We start from the raw sequence: 26,551 nt of genomic DNA, 5'->3' as shown, positions 1-26,551 counted from the left end.
TGTACAGTGGTCAAAAAAAGTTCTTACATAATTACTCAAAGAATGGAAATATATCAGTATAGAAAGGCCTTGTGCTGTACTGCTGCCCCATCTCAGTACTTCAATAGAAATCATTGGCTTTTTAAAAAACCTTTCATGCTAGGGCTCATTGTAAGGTTCATGTAGCATTCTCATTTATTTGAGATTCAGTTCTTCAAAAGAGCTGAAGGGATCAAGAGACCCAATTTCAGCTGAATTTTGGTGGAAAGTGACTGTACAGTCTCCAGATCTGCAAATTGTAACTTTAAACCTCTTTTCAAAGGAACCTGTGAAACACCATTTAGTAGGAACCTTCTTATCCCTGTCTGGTTAGTGGGCCAAAAATAAAATTTAAATCATTTTTGAGGTGCCACCTATGAAATGTTCCATAAAATTAAAGTTGTAATTTTTCATTTTATAAAAACAGAAGTCTAATTGTAAATTTTAAATGCCCACAAAGAAGAGCTTGTGGATCGAGCCTAATTTATAACTAATTATATATCATATACTATAACTGATTATATATATAGGCTGCCATATGTAGCCTATCTCCATTTTAAAAATATATATGTACGATTTCATTTTATTAAAGAAATGTAGATTGGTCTTCTATTCAAGTCTGTAACAATTATGATATTTAGGTTTAGTAGTACAGGTCCAAATTGATTTATGTGCTCAAGACTCAGTATGCTACATGACAGAAAGAAGAGATATTTTGAAAGGAAACAAGAGACGGGCTTAGACACATAGTGCAGAACTGTAGATTATACCTAAGTACAGCCCTGATTAGACTACAGAGAAGGTATGCAATCTAGAAGACACTCAAGACTTTTTCCCTAGATCTCTCCAGTCTATGCTGAAAAAGTACTGCCTGGTTCATATCACTGTCTCTCTCATTCCTACTGTAAAACCTGATTGTAATGCCTGATTATGTGAAAAGTTGCATCCAGACAGTATGGAGTGGACTACCTACTATCTTGTTTATTAACCAGCAGGAATGAAACATTTCGAGTCTCTAAGACTATGCCAATGTGCACACAGCTTTCTTTTCTGAGTAATGTTCATGTAGTTTAGATTTGAAATAGAAGATCTAGAGGTATCGTTTGCAGACTGTCAATAAGATATTGGTATGAGGAGAAGTGTCTTGAGTTGTGCAGTTCCCAAATGGGAACTGAACAGGATTTTTCCTATAACTGCCAACATGGTGTTCATGTCAAGCGTGTGTAATAAATGTGTTTTTCCTGTGAACCAGAATAGGAAATGGCAGTATTTTTTCTACAGAATGTCACCATATTTATAAAGTTTATAAAGAATTAATTTTACCAACTTAAGAATGCCTTTTTAAAATATTGGTATCTAAAATGAGTTTAACGGGGAACAATGTAAGGAAAGGAACAGAAATTTTCACCCTGGAAGAGAGACTACTGGGGGAAATCATGGAGAAGTTGAAGAGGGTACAATTAGTTGTTTATTGCCTCTTCCACTGTGAAAAGTGTGTGTAGCATGAAGCTCCTAGTGGCATTCCAAATGTAAATGTAAATGTAGTTTTTCACTGAGCAATATAAGAGGTAGCAACTGAGACTTTTACCTTAAAAACAACCCCAACCAAACAAATAAACAAATAAAAGCAAACAAAAACCCCCCAACTTACTTTGTAGTTAACTGTGCTTGCAAAAAGGTTGAGGAAAGAAAGGAAAAGAATTTTCTTAAAACCAGATAAGAAAATATCGTACCAAAATAACATGTAGCTTATGGTGTGTTGTGAATGACATCTTAGTTCCTTTTCTGAGCTATACACACAGTCAATTTACATGTATACAATCATGTTTCTTACTTTGAGGTGCTATCTAGTCCACCCCACTCTGATCAGGGAATTAGTGCCCCTCATTTCCCAAGTTGTTCATTTTTCTATTAGAGAAGGTTAAAAGGTCTAAGAGTCTTGGTATCGTGGTGTTCATTTAATCTCTGAATACAGCATTAAAACCCTGATATAGTTTAAGGATGTTCATGGTCACAGTTCTTCTTGCTCCAAATTGCTTATGCAGGGCTTTGGAAAGATTGGAATTAGTGGCTATCACAGTTTTTTGGCTTGTGCCCATAAAGAAGTCTGAACTGTCAGTGTAAAAATAATGTGACCAAGGCTGTACCAAGGACATAGACAAAGGATGTTTTAGGACAGTTGCAAAAATTGTGGTTGCATTTAAGTCAGGAGAATGTAATGGCAATCTGTAGATGTGGAAGAAATCATTTTATATTAAGAAATTTATGAAAAGTTGCAGAAAGGGTTAGGGCTGAATCATTTCATATTTGTAGATATTGCCTGTCGTGTGTGCTTCCCTTGTGAATACTGATTCAGTAATATTTGTCCTGAAGGTAGTTCATACAAGGCTTGCAAATAAAATCCTAAAAAAAAGAAACAAACAAAAAATACCCTTGCATAAGCACCATGTACATCTGTTTAATAGAGGCTTTGTCATTTGGAACTTATTGGTTTATCTGTCATTTATGTTTTTTAAGTTCTCAAAGATGGTGTTTAGTTTTCAACATAATGAGCATCATCGTAGCAGCTTTACATAATAAGAATGTACATAAAGGCAAGAAAGCAATTAGCACATCATGCTAACAGGTAGATTGGGAGAGAGAGATATGTAAAGAAAGACAGTCTAGGTAGTTAAGAGGAGAAATTTAGGAAGAGATAGATTATAAAAGTATGACTTTTTTTTTTTTTTTTTTAAATAAAGAAATACATGTACTAGCAAATAGCTTATACCAAAATGATAGGGTTATTTTTGTCTTGGATGATATTGTATAGTTTTCTCCTCCATAGGCTCAAGAGAACTTTTTTTCCCACTGTGAATTACAGGCTTGGCTTTATGTAAATTCATCATCTATTTTTAAACTGTAGAGGGAGGGAGGAAATTGTTATACTAAAAAATGTAGCAAATGCAGGAAAACCTCATGCTCCAGACTAATTGAAAAATTTAAAATAATGAATGAAAGGCAAAATATTGTATTTATGTAATACTTTGATAGGACTTTAGAATTCTTACACAGAGCTGAATGTAGGTTAACAAGAACCTACTTCAGTCAATTGTAATCGGCAGCCCTGAAAAGTTTCATCTTGGTTGTGCGTGTAAATTTCCAAAAATGTAATCCTTTGTTTCATCTACATGGTTTGAATGGAAATTGACTGTAGAAAATGGTTGCTACTTTTAAGAAGAGCATTATTTTTGGGACTCTTCCATAGTAGGGAATTAATGCAGTGCAGTTTGCTTTTTCATCAGTATTGTATGATACAAGCCTGCAAGGAGTGTTATAGAATCATAGAGTCATTAAGTTTGGAAAAGACCTTCAAGATCATCTGATCCAACCATCTGCCTACCACCACTATCACCCACTAAACCATGTCCCTAAGCACCAGGTCCAACCTTTCCTTGAACACCCCCAGGAACGATGACTCCACCACCTCCCTGGCCAAACTGTTCCAATGCCTGACTACTCTTTCTGAGAAGAAATGTCTCCTAATTTCCAACCTAAGCCTTCCCTGGCACAACTTGAGGCCATTCCCTCTAGTCCTATCACTGGTTATCTGTGAGAAGAGGCCGACCCCCAGCTCCCCACACCTTCCTTTCAGGTAGTTGTAGAGAGCAGTAAGGTCTCCCCTGAGCCTCCTCTTCTCCAGACTAAACAACCCCAGTTCCGTCAGTCGCTCCTCACAGGACTTGTGTTCCAGGCCCTTCACCAGCTTTGTAGCCCTTCTCTGGACATGCTCCAAGGCCTCGATGTTCTTCTTGTAGTGAGGGGCCCAAAACTGAACACAATGCTTGAGGTGTGGCCTCACCTGAACAGAGTACAGGGGTACGATTACCTCCCTGGTCCTGCTTCCCACACTATTCCTGATACAAGCCAAGGTGCGTGTATTATGCTATTTAATGTTTATTATCATTATTATTATTGATTATTATTATTATTCCTGTCCTCTCCCTCCAGCAATTATCTCTTTTTCACAGTCTCTGTTTTTTCTGTAGTTGTATCAGTATATTTCTATGCATGGGACTGAAATCAACTGCTGTAGACTTCTTTATGACAGCAATGTAATAATCTGAAGATTTTGTTAGTTTACTCTTGTGGCCTGTGCACTCAGTAAACACAGGCTGTGGTGATTTCAGGAGAGAGATTACTGCCCAGCACAGTAAATGTTTCTGAGCAGAAGTTACTCTTTGTGAAATATTTGATGTCATTTTTGTCTCCATTATATTTTGCATGGTTCATTCAATCCCTGTGGGTCTTTTTGAAAAGTTTCAGAAATGTAGATGATCTTCTATAAAATACATTGATTTGGTTCTCATACGTATAATTGGCCAAACCTATGCTTATGAGCATGAATTCATTTGCACAAGCAGTTGTGCGAGTACTGTTTCATAGCTCTTTCTTTTCTAGCGTTTCTCACTGAATTTGTCAAGAAGTTAATAGCAGAACAATGGGATACGATTCAGATCAGTCCAGATTAATTAATGGAATATAATGGAGAACCTTCCTGAATTCCTGGCAAACTGCCCCAGTTCTGGACACTTTATGGGCGATAATTCTCTACTATAGTCCACAAGACAGCTTTACTTGTTTCAGCTATGGGAAAAGTGATATGAATCATCAGGAACCATAGTCCGGCAAGCCTGGGCATTTCCTTTTCACGGGCAGGAGCTTTAAGATTTGCAATCTCTAAAAATGCTAGCTTTTGAGGCAGAACAATTTTACTGTAGGATTTCAGTCGTCTGAAGCTGAGGGGAGAAGAGCTTGGTTATAGAATTCAAATTTTTAACCATGCGGGCAAGACCTTGACAATTCTGGGAAGTTCCTCTATAACTAGACCTTTCCGCATGGCTATAAAAGAAGAGGCCTAGAAGCTGTATTTCTGCTATTTGCCTATTTAGCTAAGCACTAGTGAGTACAAGAACACTTTGTGATGTTAATTTTCTGTTTTTAGTGCTTCTGAAATTATCTGAATTCCCATTTTTCAAAAGCTTCCATCCATTGTTAGATTGTCTGAAAATCATCTGTCTGTCTCTCTCCCTCTCTCTCCCTCTCTCCCTCTCTCCCCCTCTCCCCCTCTCCCCCTCTCCCCCTCTCCCCCTCTCCCCCTCTCCCCCTCTCCCCCTCTCCCCCTCTCCCCCTCTCTCCCTCTCTCTCCCCCCCCCCAGCCCCCTTCTAACCAGGTCTGAAAGTAAGTTCAGACTGGTTTCAGTCTGTCTATATGGTAAAAATCTGGTTTAATTTTATTTTTGGCTATTCATTTCCAGTTCAGTAGGAATCCTTGTATATATGAAGTAAAGACATTCTTTCTTCTAGTATGTACACATATATACAATCACTGAGAATGCTTAGAAAAACTTTCTGGGAATGAAGCTCTTTTGGATCATGGTGCTTCTCCTTTACACAAATGGAATTTCAGAAAGTACTCGGTTCCAGTGGAAAAAATAGTTCTCTCTGATATACCTGTTTTTACCTCAGAACAAATAGCAGCCATTGTTGTTTAAAAAATCAATAGCATAAAAGAAAAACAAAGAAAAATTTTAAACATCTCCTCTAGGCAAATGACAAGAAAGACATCTGCAAATAGCACATGTATTTACTAGTGATGAAACTTATTTGCCTGATTTTTCTTTTGATTTGTTAACTACCTTTGGGCCTCACTGCACAGTTTTTGACAACATCTGGAAAATCATTACCTTCTACTATATTTTTTATGCGAGTTAATCATCCTCCTCTATTTTTCCACTTTTAACCCCACAGTGCCTTCGTGATATTGTAATTGTTCTGTCTTTAAAATGAGGAATGAAAATTTAAGGGGGCAAAGATCAAAGCATAGATGTATTTAGTCAAATTGCACCTATTACTGGAATGAAGACAACATTTATATTTATACAGCTGGACACAAACAAAGTATGACTAAGTGCATTCAAATAAGCGGTACTCTGTAAAGTTCATCTGAGGCTACTAATAATATATTTCCTTCCCAAACATACTTGGAAGATTATAATTGTTGTTGGGATGGAGTTTTTTTTTTTATTGGGAACAGACCAAATTTATTTAAAAAATACCCTAATCAGTTGTACACCTCCTCTTGCACTGACAGTCTCATCCCCCTATTTTCCTTCTTTTTCTTGAAAAGAAGAAAAGCAAACAGCCACAGTTTTCATCCATAAATTATCTTCCAATTCCGAAGTTCAATTTTCATTTACATAGTTGGCTACATTGTTACAAGCTGGTTGTACCAAGAAACAGAAAACAGAAAAAGTATGCAGTGCACATGTAGGATTTTTCTCAGCCTCCCAAATGGGACCTATTCTTAATTTAAAACCCTGTGGTTTCAATCTGAGGTATGCATATTTGCTTTTTTTTAGGGGGTGGGGTGTGCGGTGTTGTTGTTAATTTAGCTGAACGGTTTTTGCCTGCAAAACATCAGCCATATGCAATCTAAAAATATTTTTAGCACTGATAAAATATCAGGTGCTTCAATAGCGACCTAACTTAATCCAGAAGATCAGATATACAAGCACATTCTACTTTGTTTTGTATTTAGTCTTTTCTGTGATACAGATCCCACAGCAATACATGACATTGTTGAACCTAATTCCACAGTTCAGAGTGCAGAAAAGCAGCTAGTACTTATGCTTATTCATTAGATCCAGACTCTGGAAATCACTCAACAGGATACAGTATTTGGTTTGGCAGCTTGGTGGCTGAGCTCTTTCTGTTGCTCATTAAGTATTTAGCCTTTTCATTCATCTTGTGTAATGAGGTTTCAGAGAAAGAAAGGGGTCACATATAGGTGCTGGGTGGTGATCTCTTTTGCTAATGACCAGAATAAGATAGATTAGACCAATTCAAGACACCAATTCAGCTCAAAGCTATTAAAAAATTCCCTCAGTGTCCCCCCAGATGGCTCTGTCTGGCACAGGCAAGAGGTGTAAAATGGAAGAGAAGCTAACATTTTAGTTTGTGAACCTGAAATAAAATTTAAAAGAAAGTCAGCTACTGTTATGTAATAATGCCACATTTTAGCATATCATTAAGACTGTTCATTTCTCAACACCAGTTTGGTTTATTTTAGTTGAGGGACAATGCTTTAGACATTCTACTGTTTTGCATTAGAAATGGTATTTTGTTTAGACCAGTAGTAAAAATGGAGTATAAAGAAAGTAAATTTCGCATTAGTGTGAGACAGTTTATTTTATTTTTTTTATATAAAAAGGTAACATTTTTGTAGCATAAAGAAGAAAACAAGATCACATTGCTCTGGAGTCATACCACAGATCTGTCCTAAATATTCAGGTGGTGGTTTATAGGATACCAGTTTAAGGATTAATATGGAAGAAAACTAAAGTCTGCATCAGTCATAATTGTGCTGATTCCTTTGGTGGTTTACATACAGCAAGCCTTCAATTTCATTTATAGGCTGAAATTTGTGTTTTCAGCAGTTCAAAACTATGGAGAGAGTAAAATTTTCTCTCTCATTCAATAAAGCATATGAAAAGTATACTTGCAAAGTATTCAGTCTTTGTGTTCTTGTAATTTGTCAATGAAGGAGAGGGATTTTAGAGCTGCATCCTGGTTCTGGAAAGTGAAAGTGTAACCTGCAGGTCCAGAATTTATTCACTTGTCAAGGAGGGGTAGCTAAAAGAGACAGCAAGTTGACTTACCTGTGCGCTGCTTTAAAGCCACCTTCCAAGGGCAGCAAGTAGTTTGCGAGGTGATACTTTGTATGGAAGATCAACATCCTGTTAACAGGTGCTCAAGCAGTGAGATGGCTGCAGTTCTTACTTTCAGTTCTTCATCCTACTCCCTATTTCATCTTGCTTTGCTTCTCTCTCCTTCTTCTTCTACTTCAGGCTTTTGTAAGTTCTGCTTCTGCTTTGCATGCTTTACCTGTTTTGTTCCACAACTGACTGTTTTCATGGAAATCAAAAAGTAAGTGAATCATCATGTGAATTTCCAAAGACTGTGTACCCTAGAACTCTTAAATCTTGATGTAGCATTTACTCTTTCATAATTTTTCTTTTCACAGGGATCACACTCTACAGCCAACCTTACGGAGGAGCCTTGCTGGATGAAGACAAAATGTGAGCAAACTCTTAAAAAAAACCACAAAACCAAACAACGTAACAAAACAAAACAAACAAACAAAAAAAAAAACAGCTGCAATGACTAGGCAATTGAAGCTGTTAATTCAATAAGCATGTATGTTCCATTCAATGGCAGTTGACTTGGTAGATACAATTAAGTTCCACTGAGTGAAGTATGTTCTCTAACCTGCTGTTTATACATCAGCTACTGTTTATATTAGATAGGTTACATTATTTTCTAAAGAAAAAATATTGAATTTATCCAGACTGCACTTTACAGAGTGTTTGTGAGCAGGTTGTGACATTCTCAAACAGGTTAACTACCTTAAATGATCGTCGAGTTTCTAAATTTTTTTTTTTTGTAAAGGCAGAAATATTTGCAAAAGTTTCACTTTGTTTTTCAAACTTCTAAACACACTCTGTGTTCTGTAACTAATGTATAGTTTTGTAGTTTTGTAACTCAACACATCATCTTGCTCCTGTTCTCTAATTGGATGTTGACAGTGTAGAAACATGGTCTTTTTAAGCAAGATTAAGGTCCTAATGTGTGGCATTGTTTCAGTAAAGAGTTGGGCTTGAAAATGTTTCATTTATTTATTTATTTATTTTTCACTGTGTTTTAATTGCAACATTTTGCTTTGTATCCTAGAATGGAGAATGTTCGTCAGTGTGGCGTAGCACTGTGTATCATGTTGGGTTTCTCCATCCTCACTGCATCCATTGGCAGTGCCATAGTGAAAGACAGAGTATCCGGCACAAAACGTTTGCAACACATCACAGGCCTGGGTTACAAAACATACTGGTTTGCTAATTTCTGCTGGGATATGGTAGGTATCCTGTGGGGCAGCATGTGAAAATTTTTAACTAGTTTGCTACAAATCAGCAAAAGATGTGGTCGCAAAACATGTGAATAAGATTTGAGTTGTATAGAGCAACAATTTTTGTCTCTTGTGTTAAGAAATATTGTGGCTCCATTCCTACTTTAGTACTGTGAGATAAAATTCCATAAAGCAGGCACTGTGTTCTCCATTTTTCAAAGCTGAACTGTAAGAAGGTAAAGTGTATGCTAGCTTTAGGCACCTACAGTGTTTCACAAATAAAAGGAAACTGGCTAATCAACCTAGACAGAGAGGATCTTCCACAGAGCTGTTCATGACAAGAGTTACTGTGTTTTCAGTGCTTTGAGTTGCCACTGGCAAAAGCTTTCATATTATGGGAGAAGCCTGAAGATACTAGTCAGCTACTTTAAAGGCATAATTAGGTTGTTTTTTTTTGGTGGATAATATGAGAAGTACTCCCTGCTAGTATCTATTTCTGGCAAGATAGACAGTAGAAAATCTCTTTTATGATTTCACTTTCACGGAATGACCTACATCAGAAATGGACAAAGTCTCTGTCCTGCAAGTTTGTTTTTCTCCAGCAAAGTAATTTCTATCATTCTTAGCATTACAAACAGTATTGTTAGCATGCAGTTCGTTAACAAATAGGAAAATCTGAAAAATTTGTCTTTCAAAAGTACTAAGGAAATTATTATTTTTCCCTGAAGCTTAACCTTCTAACCAAATGTAAAGACAGGAACGCCACTGAGACCTGATTTTTGCATTAGATTTATGCCAACAGAGTTAAACAAAATAGAATTTTTTGCTTACCTTCTTCAAGTCTGAGAAGTTGATATCTATTGAGGAAAATAAGCAAAGGTGGTGAAATAGAATTAATTTTCTCAATGCAATGATAGTCCTCAGTGACTCACTTTTCACCAGCTATATAATGTAAGTCCTTCAATTTCCCTTTAAGTCTAGAGCATCCAAATTTTCTCCAAAAATCTTGTCTAAAGGTGTCTCTTTAAAAAAAAAAAAAAGGCAAAATTTCTCCATTTATATGTGTATATATAAATACACACATTTGTGTGTGTTTGTCCCCTCCTGAAAGGTGTTTTCATAACTCACCTGTAATGAAGCTTGCTATAGTATTAATTGAGTGTTTGGAGGGAAGTCGGAAGTTGGGATTAGGGCATCTAATTGTGGGAAAGGGATAGAATTCCTCCTTTTAGAGAACTCTTGTGCTCCATGTTGATTGTTCATTTAGTAACTGTTTTTAGAAGGAATTTGTGAAGAAGGTGTTTTGGCTTGGGAGGTTTGTTTCAGAAGTAACAGTGAAAAATTGGAACCCTGGATTATCCAAAAGTAATGCAAAGGTTCGTCACTCCAGAGGAGGGAAAGAAATGTTCTGCACTTTGTTTAACCCACTGAGTAATGGTAGGAAGGTCTGGATTCTGGCATAGGCAATGCAAACATGAATTAGCCTGGTCAAGAACAGAGATTTTTTGGAACACTCTATTCTCATTCAAGATATTCTAAATCTGAAACTTTAGAGCTTCACCCATCCATGCTTGAAATCAGGATTTTCACACTTGAGCAAGCTTGAAGTAAGAGCACATTTATCCAAAAGTTATTTACCTGGCCAGTCAATCTTTGTGCCGTATCAGATGAAAGGGTTTGGTTAAAAACTCGGTCCTTCATCATTCAGTTTTTCCTTATGCAGTGAAGTCAGCTCTTTGTTATTTTCTGCCAATCTCTTCCTCTCAAAATGTTCTCACAAATTCAGCATCATACTGCATGATCAATCATGATCTGGGAAGGAACAGACACTACTTTAAATGCTAATTGTGCCGCAGATCATCTAGGGACACTGAACGCATGAATATATGAACTGTCAAATTTGAACTCCCTTTATACATTTTAAGCACTGCAGGCCGTGTCCTGTCTTATTGGAAGCATAATCTTTACTAGACCTGCAGAAGTATTTGATTTATATAACTACTGTCATAAGAATCAGGCTGTTCTTTGTGTATTTATGCACATGAATAATATTCATTGCAACGTTCAACAAATAGAAAATGTGTAACTGCTAAGAAAATTTCATGACAAATAGAGATATTTTGTTTAGATTAAGCTTGTTTCAATAGAGGGGCAATTAAGATTATTTATTTGTGCCTAACTTTTATAACATGCCATGCTTTCAAGTAAGATTATTTAAATAGAATTTAATGTTAGAAGTTATTTATTTCTAGAAAACAAGTTGAATATATTCATTTGTTGAAATATTTTAGGACTCAGATGCTTTGTGACTTCTATACAATGTTAAACAGCTCCAGAATAAACTGAAGCCCAAATCTATGGAGTGGTGTTGTATGATATTTATGTATGGCATTGATGGTGTCATAAGGTACACTGTGAACAAGATGAGAACATTACACCAGTCTATGTTTTGCTCAATTGCATTTCCCTTAAAAAATGTTTTCTTCCCATTGGCAAGGAAATGATGCCTTCTGGTTTAAGCATAGACAGGTTTGCATTGTCCTTCAGTATGAATGTTTACTTTTACAGTATGTATACTCTGCTACACTGAGTATTTAGCTAGACCTTGATTGCAATCATTTGTTGCCTTTATTGCAGTTTCATCTCAGAATCTCAGCTATATTAGAATAAAGTTAAATGTTATATAGCATGCAAGTGGAGGCAGTCACTGCCCTAGTGAGCTCAGCTTCAATGCACAGAGCATGCAGATGCTGGGAATAGAACCAGGCGCAGATTTTCACATCTTGCCATCACTCAGTGTGGGCAGAGCCCCTCTCTCTTCACTGTTTGTATATGAATCCCCTGTACCAATCACGTCCCCACACTAATAAGTATTTGCTTACCATTATATCAAGAGACTAAATAGAAATTTCTTTCCCTGTTGCCTAATGGCTGTAACTCTTGTAAATGTTATGCCTGTTCCTATTAAAAAAAAAGTCATTTGCTTCATCAGCACGCAAAGTCGTTCATTAACGTCTCTTTAAAAATTGTGTCTTTACTAGTATCCTGTAACTGAAGCATAAATCAGTGAAACTGCTCTTTCTGGATCCAAGAAACTGTATTCACAATACAATTGGATATTTTGGAGCAATAGTCCCATAAGGACTCATTATCTGGAAGAGTTAGCTTGTTAAATGGATGTATTGGAAAGGTGAATAGAAACAGAATTAAGGGGAATACTCTGTAGCTGGATTTTATTTTGTCAGGGTAAGTTTCGTGTGTATATGTGTAGGAGGGGTAGCTTCACAGCCAGCGTGAACTCTGAAATCTCAGAGCTCTTCTGCCTAATTCTTCCTAATTCACAGAGTAATTATATTGCAAATATGGAAAAGTTCATTTGTAGAGCCCTTCTATGCTAATTAAGGATGTCACTAAGAGACAGTCCCCTGCTAAGTGCCTTTTTTTTTTTTTCTTGTGTTTCTAGCTGTTTTACATGGTTCCAGTCACCCTCTGTGTTGGTGTTGTTATTGCCTTCCAGCTTTCAGCCTTCACTTGCCGAAAGAATTTGGCGGCCACTGTTCTCCTGCTGGTACTCTTTGGGTATGTGATTGGAAATGCTACTATGGAATTATGACTCGTAGAAAACAAACAGAAATCTTTAGACTTGCTTTGCACCTGCTGCTGGATGCATGATTTTCTCTCTGTGGAAGTGATTACAATTCAGCAAAAGATAGTGAGAAAACAGGCTGAAACGTGAGTTTGAAAGTGCCACATGGAAGGGATGGTGGTGATGGATTTGCTTGCTTGCTCACTCAGGGGAATTAAAAAAAAAAAAAAAAAGCTCTGGAAATGTCTCAAAGAATAGTCTGTATAACAATCATTTGCTGATAGAAATTGATTGTATGTAATCTTCCAGAAAGGAGGGAATAATAACAGTCAGGTCAGAATTTCAGTGCTTACATGTGCAGAGTAGCAAGAAGGCAAGAAGTGGCTGTCTTTTTTACAGTTCTACCAATTTTCAGTAATTCTGTAATCTTATACAGCTCCAGCAATTTATATATCCAGGGAGAAGGCTGTCCATTGTGGAGTACTGGACTGGTTGAAGATTTGTCTCCAAATAGTGCGATGAGATAGAAAAGTCCTCCCTTATAACCATTGTGCTTAAGCTTCACATTAAAGAAAAAAAAAAGTTACAGAAAGATAAAATAACTGATTAAACCGAGTATTGATTTCTCTATATAAATACATATTGAACCCTGGGCTTAATCAAACTAATGGTTCATCTGTGCTGTTGTTTTGCCTGCTCTTATGTGCAGTCCCAGGTGATGTGAGAAATGCGGAAAATGAATAGTTACAGGATAAGCATTCTGAAGAAGAATTTTCTTCGTTAACCAAATAATAATTGCTATCTGTGTGAAGGAGATTGCATACCTTATGAGACAGATGTTTAAATATGACTGCTTATGAGAGAATACAGTGAAAGAGAGGACTTTCTGTAAGATCAGGACATCCCCTCATAGGAGAAAAAAAACAAAACCAACTTTTGCTAGATCAAATAAACCAAGCCATAACATGTCATATAACGATGTCATATTACTATTTTCTACCCCCTTTTCTCCCCTTTCATTTTATTTTACATCTTCCCCCTCTCTCTCACGGCTTTCTCTTCTTTCTATTTGTGTTCTCTTCTTCTTTCTATGAAAGCCTGCTTTTAATTCTGTCCCCGCATAAAACACTTGTTAAAAGATGTGTGGTTTTGCCGTGAAGCTTGTGAACTCCGGAACAGTGAAAGTAAAACCATGCAGTTAATATATGCAAAAATGGTTCATATCTGCCTATTACATGACAGTAGATATGGGTACTTCTACAGAATCATAAGGTAATTAGATAAAGAAAATATATCCCAAATTTGACCTCTTTTTCAGTTGGTCAGAAGAGTTGCTTAACTTGTTTGTGATAAGGTTTTTTTTTTTTTTTTTAAACTTTCAGATATGCAACTTTACCGTGGATGTATCTTGTATCCCGATTCTTCTCGAGTTCAGATGTTGCTTTTATTTCTTACATCTCCTTAAACTTTGTGTTTGGCCTTTGCACCATGTTGGTGACTCTCTTACCTCGTTTGTTAGCTATACTTTCCAAAGTACAGGTCAGTATGAAACCTTAGCTTCATATTACTCATGAGATGTATACACACACATGTATGTGTGTGTGCATATGCATACCTATGCACAGTCTAGATCATTTCTAGCAGAAAAAAATTGGCATTTTAAACCATCCTGATTTTTCTGTCCCACTATATACCGTATTGCTTGTTACCGTCTTGAATTTTAACTTGTTTATAAAAAGAAGGGGAAAAAAAAAAAGCTTGCAGTGAAATAATGGAAAAATAGTGTTAATTGAAATCTTGACATTTTCCAGACCATTAAGTTGTAATTTGCACATAATGGGAGCTGTTCTGGTCCATTGAATAGATTATATGCATTGTAAAATGTGTTTGAATAATATTGACATAAGAGATAATCCACTTATTTCTAGGATCTGTAATGCGCTGTATGAATAGTAATACACATTCTCAGTCCATGTATTTAATTTTCATTATTCTTAATGGTAATTAAGCAACCTGATGGAGAAGAAAACCAGAATGTGTGTATTTCACTACCTATGCATGTAGCAGGTCAAAACTGTAATGTTTGATGACAAATGTGGATTACACATCACTCAAATTTGGAGGCAGATTTGATGCCTCCAAAATTCAACTACGGTTAAGTTGGTGATTTAGAATTAATAGCATTCAAATATTAAAATTTTAAGAAAACGGAATGACCACAGCCATGTGTCTGTTCTGTCATTGTCTGTGAACCTCAGCAAACTAGGACTCTGTGGTTGTAGGCACTCTAAAACACAATAAGAAATGATCTGGGACAGCCCAAAATAGTTCATGATATGCTCTGCCAAAATCAGTTTGCCTTGAGTGAGATTTGAAAGGTGTATCCAGCTTAGTAAGTGTGCTTAATGTTTTGTTAGAGAAAACTAATTTTCTTTCTTTCCTCCTTCCTTTCTTTTTTTCTTTCTTGGTGGATTTTAAGAGTTTTCAGTACATCTACAATATCCTCAAATGGACGTTTATAATTTTCCCACAATTCTGCTTAGGCCAAGGTTTAATAGAACTTTCATACAACCAGATCAAGTTTGACCTGACCAGCAACTTTGGAATAGATTCGTATGTGAGTCCATTTGAGATGAATTTCCTAGGCTGGATTTTTTTGGAAATGGCCCTGCAGGGAACCGTTCTTCTTCTTTTACGGCTTTTTTTCCATTGGGATCTCCTCCAGAAACCAAGGTGTGTGCATTACCATTTGTATTCTGCCATAGTAAACAGTTAACTAATTTTTAAAGAAAGAAAATGGTGGAATCCTGTTCACTTAGGGGTTTTATTTTGTTTGCTTCAGAGTTATTTGAACTGGATGGTTTTGTGGTCCCATGCTTCCATTTTGAATGAAGGATTTCCCCATTTCATCATTCTTGTTTCTGACTTAATGTTTCAATGTGGAGTTCATTCTCAGTCAAATGTCTCTGTTGCTGTTTCATATGAACAGGAGAGTGCAATTTCAATTTTAGGAAGGAGAAAAAAAATCATAGAATCACAGAATCATAAAGATTGGAAAAGGTCCAAAAGGTTGTCTTTTGGACAAGATCACCTAGCTCAACCATCCCCCTACCACCAATATTACTGTATTATTGTAAACTGCAGAAAAAAACACAAGTGCTTTCTTTTTCCCTTGGATTCTGCTGAGATGTGATCACAGAGCTTTAAGGGGTTTCAGGGAAATAAAACAGAATTATCCAGAGCACATCAATGTTGAATTTGCCATGTGGTATTTGGTATCTTCTATTTTAGGGGTCAGTGTTCACTTAACAGCACAATCAGCCCTTCAGAAGATATTGATGTAGAGATGGAGCGACAGCGACTTTTTGGTGGAAGAACTGGTAATGATGTCCTTCTTCTGTACAACCTCAGCAAGTGTTATGGAGGTTTCAGTAAGAAGAACATAGCTGTGGAAAACATAAGTTTGGGAATACCAAGGGGAGAGGTAAAGAGGACTTTTTTCTTTCTTCGGAAAAACAAAACAAAACCAAACAACTAAACAAAACCCCCTCAAAAATTAAAATCCCCCCCACCCAAATCCCACTTGATTCCTAGCAGTTGTTCAGACATGTATGTCTGCAATCAAAGATATGTAGATAGCAGAACAGTTTTAGTTTTAGTAATTTCTGAAAATCAGTAACTGGATAGAAGTAGAAGATGTGGTGGTCTTTAAGAAGCAACAGTTCACTTATTTTTTTGGTTTAACACTGTATCAGAGTTTTTTCATTTTGTTTATCTTTAGCAAATTACTGTTTTATCAGCTAACATGAAATGCTAGGAGGTAGCAGAGCAATTCAATGCCAAAGAGAAAGCAAAGAATATGTAGCTCAATTGCAGAATGTGAATAGGACTCTGAATTTGTCTCCAAGGCAACATTGTATTTCTCATACTGAAATCATTCCAGTATATTTTAATATAGTATATAATATACCAATATACTATTTTAATAAACTGAAATCTCACACTGAATCACGATAATCCTAAAGATTTCAGAACAGCATTTAGTTTTTCAAGATTTAGATCCTTTTGGGAAGTGCAAATTTTCATTTAAAATACTGATAAGGAAAAGACTTTTTTTCCTGGTTGACATTAGCAAACTACAAAGATGCATTTGTAAAAACAAATATAAGAAATGTACATGGCAGCACAGGTCCAGTGAGATACAGACAGTTACAGGTCAGTTGTTGGGTAAGTGGAGTAACCTAGAGGATGTTGCTGGTTAAAACATATTTATTGATAAGAAAGTTCATGAAACAAGTATTTTTAAAGTTATGAAGTGCTATTTGTAAACTTAATACAAATACTGTCCTAGCTTAAGCATGTGTTCATCACAGCTGGGCTCTGAATTAACTGAGTCAGTGTCTTGGATGTTCACTGTTTGTTTACTTGTACAAAGTGAAGCAGCTTACGAGAAACTAAGAAATATTCATTAAAAAATATTGACTATATTTCTCTCTGGCTCAGTTTGGATGTGAAACCCCCAAGCTCAAATTTAGCACTTAATAATATGGATAACTAATGCATTAAATTATAGGACAGGGTTTTAAGTGGAAGGCTAAATAAGTCATTTTTAAGAATGTAGGAGGTAATCAAAATATTTTATTTTATTGAAAACTTATTTTCTGTTGGAAAGGGAATTGCACATACTGAATAGCCATATACAGTATCTTACAGACATGATAAGAAATATGAAAAGGGGAGAAACTGTTGAAGAATTAATATTACATATTTCCTTCAGCATAGCAGATTAATAACAATTTCTCACCTTTGCTCTTTATTTCTTCTTTTTGTTTGGTTGTTTCTTTTTTGATCTTAGTGTTTTGGACTCCTGGGAACAAATGGAGCTGGGAAAAGCACAACATTTAAGATGCTGACTGGAGAGATCATCCCATCTGCAGGGCGTGCTGTTATCCGGACTCCTACAGGGTAAATAACACAGGGTTTGATCAGAATAGTGCTAATTGATAATGCCAATGATCAAAAACTAGCAGTCTTCAGTACTTTATATTGTAGTATAGGGACCTGTTTTGATCCCTTTTAAATCCATATTGCATCATTGCTGTTAAGCCCTTGCCAGGAACGTCAGGGATTATGACAACAACATTTTAAAGTCTGACAGCTCTGTTAATTGAGAATAAAGTTGTCTGGTAGCAAAAGAGCAGGCTACAGGAAGCCTCAGTTATAACAAAAATCTTAATATACAGTACGTACAGATGCATGGACATAAATCTCCCATACTAGTGCTACACCAAAAAGTTTCCAGGCTTAGGATGATGACTGGTGCTTAAAGTGGATAATTTTAAAATGTTGACACTTGGGTCCTTCAGAGTCATTAATTAATTACTTGATCAATATGTTGTGTAATGAAGAAAAGAGATATTGTGTTCGTGGTATTGAGGATAACTTTGATGGAGTGATAAGTGAATAATGGCCTTTTTGGTTTAGGTGTAACCAACATATACAGGTTTTACCAGCAACATTGGAGGGAAAGTAAAGTTATTTTTGAGTAAAACCAAAGTAAAATGTGTGTATGTGTATGAATTTTGAATTCATATTATGAATTGTGGGCTCGTTAACAATTTTAAACCTTGTTTGTTTGTTTGTTTTTTAAATTATGTCCATTTCAAAATTGGAGAATGAGGGGTGAAGGGTTTAGTTCAGAAGACTTTAAAATGAAACATTTCCAAAATGTGAAGATACATGTCTTTGTTTTAGAATTTAAATGCTTTCATATGTCAGTATTTGCTCACTTCTTAATGAAAATAATGATAAATAGATATAATTTCATAATGCAAGTAGTTTCAGTCATAGCAAAATTCTGTTTTCTTGAAAGTTTACCCTTAAAAGAAGAGAAAAAGTGGACACCATCACCACTACTAAACATGGTTCTACTTAGTTGATTTTGTTGTTGTTATTGTTTTGTTTTTAAAACGTCTTTCATAACAACATTTTTTTGTTCAATAGATTCAGGTAAGGGCTTAATAACAAAGAACTCCCCAAATCACCGTCAAATAGTTGTTACTCAGGAGGAAGGAATGACTAAAGAGATTTTGGAAATATAATTCTTAAAAGTATAAGAAGTAATATGAGAGTGTTATACAATGCTTGTAGAAACATTTAGATATTTATTTTCACTTATAATTTCCCCAAACAGAAGACAAACATTTTCAGATATTAAGCAAGAATGACAACAATGATCAAAAAAAAACCCCAAACCAGTAATTTAAAATTAGGTTAAAAATAATATTTGTTGTTTTTTGGAACCTGTGGAATTCACTTACCAAGATATCGTGGAGGTCAGAAGTTTAGCATGTGTCTGAAAAGGATTTGAGATTTATAGAAATACAATAATCTGTAATGATTTCCAATAAGATATTGTCCTCAAGATAGTATTTAAGCTCCCGGGTTTTGCTTAGATTTTGAGGGTTATTCTTCCAAAGCTTTTAATGGTACTTGCCTTTGGTCCTTCCTGTGCATTCATGAATTTCATATGTATTTCCCTATACAATGTGACATCAGATCTGTATATGGGCAAATGATTTGATTTGATGTGACAATTCCTATATTTTAATACCTACTTGAAAGCCAATATAAAATTATAAGAATTTAAAAAAAAATTATAAGAATATATTTCATTGTCAGGTGTCTTGGCAGTTATGCTATGTTTATTAAATACATCATTTATTTTATCAGAACCCCTAAAGGTAATTATTCAAAAAGTCATAAAACAATATACCAATGCTTTTATTCCTTTTACTAGAATGTTGCAATTTATTTTTGGCGAAAGAGATAACAGTTCTTTTGAGGTCAACTTTATGCTTCTGGTATTTAATAATAGTTTCAAATAGGCAGTAATACCTGATAATTCATGCTACATAATTACATAATATTTGATTATGTCTGCTACCTATCTTGTATGTTACTTTCATTTACCCCATTCATTTAAAATGTAATGTTATTTACTATGTACTAAAATATAGGTAATGAAATTTGACACATTTAGAAGACTAGAGAAGAACCCATAGGAGATGGTCATATTTAAGTCTCCAGAATATCATTAACAATATTAATCATCACACTGACCTGGATGTCACCTTATGGGTTTTAATGTTTCTTACATAGTTGAAGTCTACAAGTGAATGTAAAGCATTCCTGTGTTTTCAAAACTTATCACTCACTTATTCTAATATTATAAAGGTGGCAACCTCAAGGAGAAGCTGCAGTTGCGGAGTAGCTAGCCCTGGGGAAACAAGTTTGAGGCTGGGAGTAGAGATTTGTGTCATTGTGTCATTCCTGATTTTGTTGCTTGCTTCATATTTTGTCAACTGATGTAAAGCAAATTAAGATGCACTGTGTTGCTGTGCTACTGTAAATTAGTAGTGGACAAAACTGTTGACTCTTGCATAGACAGGATTCTAACCACAGCAGGTCTGGAGAACCCTTCCTCAACACTTGAACTACTGCTAAAATTTCTCATGCAAAGCAGAATATATTTTTTTCTGAATAGAATTGATTTATAATCTTAAAACAACAACAACAGAAAAAGATTATGATCTCTGAATCAGTTAAATTGATGTTTTCTGTAGTCTAGTGAGAAGATACAAAGATGCTTGTGATAAGATTTGATGTTCCTTACTTCAGTTTCAGGTATAGCTATTTTCTTTCCTGAGCAGCAGTCACGTTTATCCTGCCAAATACCAAATACCAAATTCTCAAACAGGAGGAAAAAAAAGGAAAAAAAAAAGAAATGTAAAATATTTTGTGTAACAGTTGATATATGTGTGAGCGTCTTGAATATTTTCTAGCTTCAGGTGTCTTTAGACTGTTAATTACATCTTTGTTAGTTGCAACTTCTGGGAACAGTTATTAAAAGTGAAACGAGTGTGCTTGAGTCCCAGATCTTTGGCTGCAACACTTAAATCAGTATTTGGAGGCAAAACCAAGAAAATTCAGTACGATGGAAATATTTCTGTTCTTTTAACTTGCTATGCTATGCAATATGTTCTGTAAGGGATATGCGCATTTCACATCAGGCAGACAATTGCAGCTTTCATCTTTCCTCTCTAAGGATTGATTTGCTGCTGATAAATAATTATGTATGTCAATAAACACAAAAATGTAAATAGTTGGAGAACACAGCTCTATCTGGTTTGTGTATCAGGTGCCCAATGGGTTTTAGGTGGGTTAAAAATCCTTAATTCATAACAGGTTGTGTTTCATTGAATAAACTGTTCTTGAAAGATCCTGAATATAAAAACAAAACAAAACAAACAAACAAAAACCCCAAATTTTCCTGATTATTTGTGTAATAGTTTCACAGAATATATGAAAAATTCAGAAGTGTCTCGTTGAGACAGCTGCACTGAAATGAGACCTGAATTTAACAGGACAGCATTTGCACCTTTGGACAGGGGACTAAAAAAGGCAGATCAACTTTTCAAAAGTGCATGTTGAATTGCAAAGCAGAATTTTTGGAACTTAAGCCTAAAACATCTTGGAGGTGCCTGGGGTTATGTAGAGAGAGCTGTGCTCCTCACACAATGATGATCAAGTCGCGTTCAGGGAACTCCAGCTAGACTCTCAAAGAAAATTGGAAAATGTACTTCGGGTCTAGAGCTGCCTTTTTATAAGGGCAGAAAATCAGATTCACAATGCCTTCAAGTACTTCAAAAAGATTTGTTGGCCTCCAAATTGTTTGTTTGTTGAAAGTTTAAAGCCACAAAAAACGAGCTTATTCCTAAGAAAACTTTTTTTTTTTTTTTTTTGTAACAAAAGCTTAATAAAATGCATTAAAGCTATCACTCAGACTTGTAAGACTGGTGTTATTAAGAAGAAAATTGTATTAAATGCTAGATCCAGCTTCATCTCTTCTGCACATTAAAGTTTCTTGGCATTCTTTTTGATGGGGACATTCTTTTGGGGAAGGGAAGGCTTATGATCTTTTTTAAACTTTTTCTTTTTGATACATTACAAATCAAATAGATACTTGTATGTATATTTGCATTGTATGTATTTGTAGGTATATTTGTATTGTATGTATATTTGTACAGAATATATTCCTAACTTTGATGTATCTTAGCATTTACACGGGGAATGCACATTTATAGTATACAAGCTAAGCAGTCTATCAAGGAAATACTTTTAAAAAAAATTCATATTCTTGTGAAGAAAAGTCTTTCAGGCAACATCTAACCTTTGCAATCCCATTCTGGTTGTAACTGTGACCTCATAAAGATACTCTTAGTAAGAGAAATAATAGGAATTTATCACTAACCACAGACAATCTTGTGAAGGTAATAGCAAAATGCTATTCATAGGGGATTTTGCCTTTTTTATTATTTTATGTACCTCATTAACGTTGCCATTATCAGTGACATATCTGTCCAGATGAAATATAAAAATAATATCATATAGAGAAAGTGTCTTCATGTTAGGGATATTTGCAACCCCTAAAAGTGGATTAAAAAGTGGCAAAGGAAGATGTGGAAGTGAAATATTGACACTGAAGCACCAGCAGTCCCTCTAGTGAAGGTCAGAAGTATTAAAAGCAAAAAAGGGAAAAAGAAAATATTTTAATAAAATTTACTTTTTTAAAGTAAAAGTTTAAATGTTAAGTTAAATTTACTTTTTTTTTTTTAAATTTTACTTTTCTAACATATTCTAGAAAAGAAAATATTTTAATAAAATTTACTTGCTCGTATTTGTCAAGAATGGTGCTATAAGACATTAGGAGACTGACTTTTGAGCAACGTCTAGGCAAAGGAGTTGTCAAGCGTAAACAAATATAACAGTTGATTGACTGCATGGCACTTCTTTTGTGTTCTCTGTAGTGTATGTGCTCCTCTTTAAGGGTGCAAATGGACTCAGAGTAGTATATCCTTAGCTTTACTGCTATGACCAGATTGTCACCAGAAGCTGGCTATTTGAAAGCTATTGCGGGTATCCATAAGCATTTTCATAGCTACTGTTTTTGTCAAATAGCTTGAAGAAATAGTATCTGTATTATATATGTACTCAGAAAAGCTGACACTTACCAAAGTAGTAAAAGAAAGGAGAACAAAGTGAACCCAATAAAAGTGAGACCTCCTAGTCTTTGAATCACTTCTGGACTGATGCATCAGCAGATACTGCATATCTGTTCCACTTTTTAAGTGTACATTGGCCACTCTTAGTTTTCTTCCCTTTTGCAAGTTTGTACCTTAGCCTTCTGCAATGACTATTATATTGTAAAGCCCTCAACTGAGAAGGGCTAAAGACAGCTAGGAAGAAAATGTGTCAAAATCCTTTTAAGTGTCATGTCAAGATCAGTGTAAAATAATGTGACAAGTGTTTAGTGTTTTGTTTACCTTTTTGGCTCAAGCTATTTTGCAGTTTTCTCCATTGTAGTTTGCTGAATGTAGTCAATTTTAAGTTCATACTCAGTGTAAAGTCTTGGTTGTAGTGGGGGTGCATAGAAGAAGTAGTTGCAGTGGACCTGATCTTGTTCATAAGTGTCCCGAAGCATTTGGCAGTGTTTCTTATATAATTAATTTATCTACCATGAATTTCTCTCTTTCTTCTACATAGAGATCCTCCATGACAGCAACTCCCCATCCTATTTGATTTGACAGTCAGTCATCTCAGCTGTTGGATTACAAAGTCATAGGACCAAAGAACTGCTTTCCAAAGAGGGGAAAGTAAAATATTTCTATAGAGCTACAACTTGGACTCTTGATAGTTATGATATTCAGCTTGATAAATAATTTAAAATGTAATTCGAATAGCTTTACTTGAAAGGCAGAATAAATTTGCATCAATATAATGCCTGAGAAAGCTGTTGTTACACTGTATATCAGTATAATTAGTTTAATTATAACTAAGCTTTAGTTACATTAATTATATTTTAACCTTGATTTTTTATAATGTTAATAAAGCATTAGTATGCACTGAATTGAATGTGCAGTTATGAGTACAATGGAATGTCTAACTACTTTTGCAATTTGTAAATTTATATTTCATTTTGACTAATTAATGGAATTTATCTCTCTGCAGAAGCCATTGTAAGTACCATATATATCATTGTCTTTATTTTAACTGCATTCAAACACCACAGAAAAAGCACTCAAAATGAACCAAAGTGCACAGCAGAGTCAATAGTGAAACATTTTTTCATAAAAAGCCAAAAGGCTGATATTGGGGGCACTAAGTTGTGCTGAAATTGAGGTCATACCTTTGAATGTCAACCCACAGCTGCCTAAGCAATGTTGTTGGTAACCACTGTAACAAATGAGAAGGAAATTCAGTCTCAGCAACAACCAACCCAGCCTTCTGGAAGACAGAAGTCCAGTTCACGTGACAGAAAGCAGCAGGTTTTAGTCTGAGATTCTTCACACACATTCAAGTGTTTTGTTCTCTTTTCAGTGCCAGCAAAGGCTTTCTGACTGGAGTGGCCCATGCCACTCCAGGGTAGCTTTCAGGACTGGAATCAGATTTCAGGGGTACTGCAACACACAAAAGAAATGGATCGGTTAAATACCTTAAAATGATCAATGGAGGAATACATTTAAGTGAAGGTTTCACCCCCTCTGAGTTTAGTTTGCTAAAATCCTTATCGCCTTGCAAGGCTGGCAAGTTTCTTTCATCATTAGTACAAAACTTTGTAAGATGAGCATTCCAAATGTATGGTCCTGGAGTCCTGGATTTTTTTTTTTTTCCAGGATGATTTACGTGAAAGTTATCATAATTCTTACTGTGTAAATGGAGACAAAAGCATATAGAAAGGGACAGAATACAATATTTTCAAGGCTTCAAGTGCTACTTCTGTACTATTTTTCTCAAGGATGTCATACAGTCTGCTGACCTTTTCAAGAAGTGTACTAGCAATGTAGTTTTTCATCTTTAAATTTTATTTAACATATAAAGTATTCTGGATACATTCTGCTGGTTTTATTTGTTGCAGCTGTTCCACTTTACACAAAAAATTAAATAGTAAGTGAAAGTGTTGACTGAGCATAACAATATAATCTAAAAATGAATCTTCACTAGGAAGAAGAGAACTTATATTCCATGCCTGAACTAGGTCTGACCAAAGTAACTAAAAGAATCTGAAGATAAGAATTCCTACCATTTCTAAATGTTTTTATAATGATAAAGAAATCCCTGTATTTGTGTAAATGTCTGGTTTCTATCCTATAGTTTTTAGAAATTACACTGGTATTCATTGTGTCTACTGTACTATGGACAGAAAGGCAGAGAAAGGTTGGAATCTGTAGTTATATGTGCTTTCTCTCTTCATTTCTAAAATGAGCTTCCCCCCCCGCCCCTTCCCCCCTGTCTCTCATGTTGTTTACATCAGTGGTCTAATGAGAAATGCTAGCATGTTGATAATAAAAGGGCAGAAAACAAAGGCCTGCTTTTGTCTAGGCTGAGAAAAAGTTTGGCATTTTGCTGAATGCTAATCTATATTTCAGAAAATATAAAGATGTATGTTTCCAATTGTATTCATGTCATACATGATGTTTGTTAAAGAAAGATAATAATTAGTGTACTGAATATCATCAGAGGTTTTTTTTTTTTTTTAAGCATTTACAGTATATCATTTAGTGAAAAGGGTTTGGGGTATCATGTTGTAACTTCTTGAAAAGTTCATTTCATTTAAGCCCATGAAAATGAGATTTGAGAGATTAACTGAATTCCAAGGAAAATTAATTTCCCGAGATAAAGGCAGGTTTCTGTCCTAAGATATGTACTGTAATTAAAGATTATGCTGTGTTTTTCTTTCATCTCTTATTCTAGTATTCAGAGAAAGGTTATGCTGGCTAAACAAAACCCAGTTATGATCTCCACCCTTTTTGTTTTGGACATCTACTCAGTGTTATTGCTGTGGAAAGAGTAGGCATTCTAATATATATACCAAAAAGGTTTCAATAAAAAGCTAGAATCCACATATGGCTTTTTTTGTTGTTGTTAAATTCTATTCAGATTGCTTTCTCCTTTATGACGGACAGAGGCACCTAGCGATGGAAAAAAAATAGGTCCATGAGTTCATTAGTGGATACATTAGAATTTCTTTACTAATGGGAACGCTTTATGTGTTCAAGGTCAGCACTAATGGATGCAGATGCAAGATAAGGACCAAGCTGAGTAAGAATATTAAATGATGTATTCTCACTGCATTCTTCCTTTATGAAAGCTAAAGGTTGCTGGGTGGGATCTTGTTCATCTAAGGCTGTGTCTGCTTCATAGGAAGCACAACACTAAAATTGTATCTGTGTAATTAGCACTGTGGACACAGAAGTGTTTTTATTTCCCAGTGCGAACTGAGTAACTATGGTCTAATCAAGTTCTAGCTTAAGGACATCAGGTGTCTGTTATATTTCGCAGTCATGCATACTTATTTTTTGTTCTTTGTGGTACGGATCCATTCCAGGCTATATGTATCTATCCAGATAGAGAGTTCATGCTGAGTAAATGTCCCTGAATTTACCCCTGAGTGTGATTTGTTCTCTTGTGATTGAACTTGGCATGTTACTAAAAACTCAGACTCCAAGGAGAGTACCTGCAAGAAAAAGAAGCCTTGTTAGCTTGCCTGAATCTTCCTAGTACAGCAAACCTTATGCACATCACTCTCTATTCAGCAGCATCTTGACAGCATTTCACTGTAGATAGTTTCACAATGTTAGAGTTTGTTAAATAAAGAATACACAGCTTCTGTCAGGTCATGTAACAAGATCAACATTATTCAGTCCATAGCTTATGGTAGATATGACCTTAAAAACTCATTTAATTTGATTTAGGTATGTCTAGAAACTGAGATGGGAAAAAATCTGTATATACCTTATTTAAAATAATCTTTAAGTAGATATAGTTTAATGACAGAGTGCACTTCTAGCATCCTCTTCCCTCCCCCCTTTTTCTTTTCTTTTTTTTGTTTTTTTTGCTAAGTCTTTACCTAGAGAGATATCTACAGACAGTTAACTCCTTGGCAC

General features: G+C 35.4%; 1 protein-coding gene across 1 annotated transcript in view; it reads left to right on the top strand.

The window, feature by feature from the left end:
* Window positions 1–26,551, top strand: part of ABCA13 (ATP binding cassette subfamily A member 13) — a 181,285-nt gene that overhangs the window by 121,461 nt on the left and 33,273 nt on the right. The window contains exons 43-49 of the mRNA XM_083822790.1: window positions 8,084–8,138; window positions 8,791–8,968; window positions 12,423–12,538; window positions 13,928–14,084; window positions 15,025–15,278; window positions 15,837–16,029; window positions 17,401–17,510. Of these exons, the coding sequence (XP_083678916.1) occupies window positions 8,084–8,138; window positions 8,791–8,968; window positions 12,423–12,538; window positions 13,928–14,084; window positions 15,025–15,278; window positions 15,837–16,029; window positions 17,401–17,510 (1,063 nt within the window). The remainder of the gene's footprint in view (window positions 1–8,083; window positions 8,139–8,790; window positions 8,969–12,422; window positions 12,539–13,927; window positions 14,085–15,024; window positions 15,279–15,836; window positions 16,030–17,400; window positions 17,511–26,551) is intronic.

The sequence above is a fragment of the Anser anser genome, assembly GCF_964211835.1.
Source record: "Anser anser genome assembly, chromosome: 2".
NCBI lineage: Eukaryota > Metazoa > Chordata > Aves > Anseriformes > Anatidae > Anser > Anser anser.
This window is presented reverse-complemented; position numbering and strand designations above follow the sequence as displayed.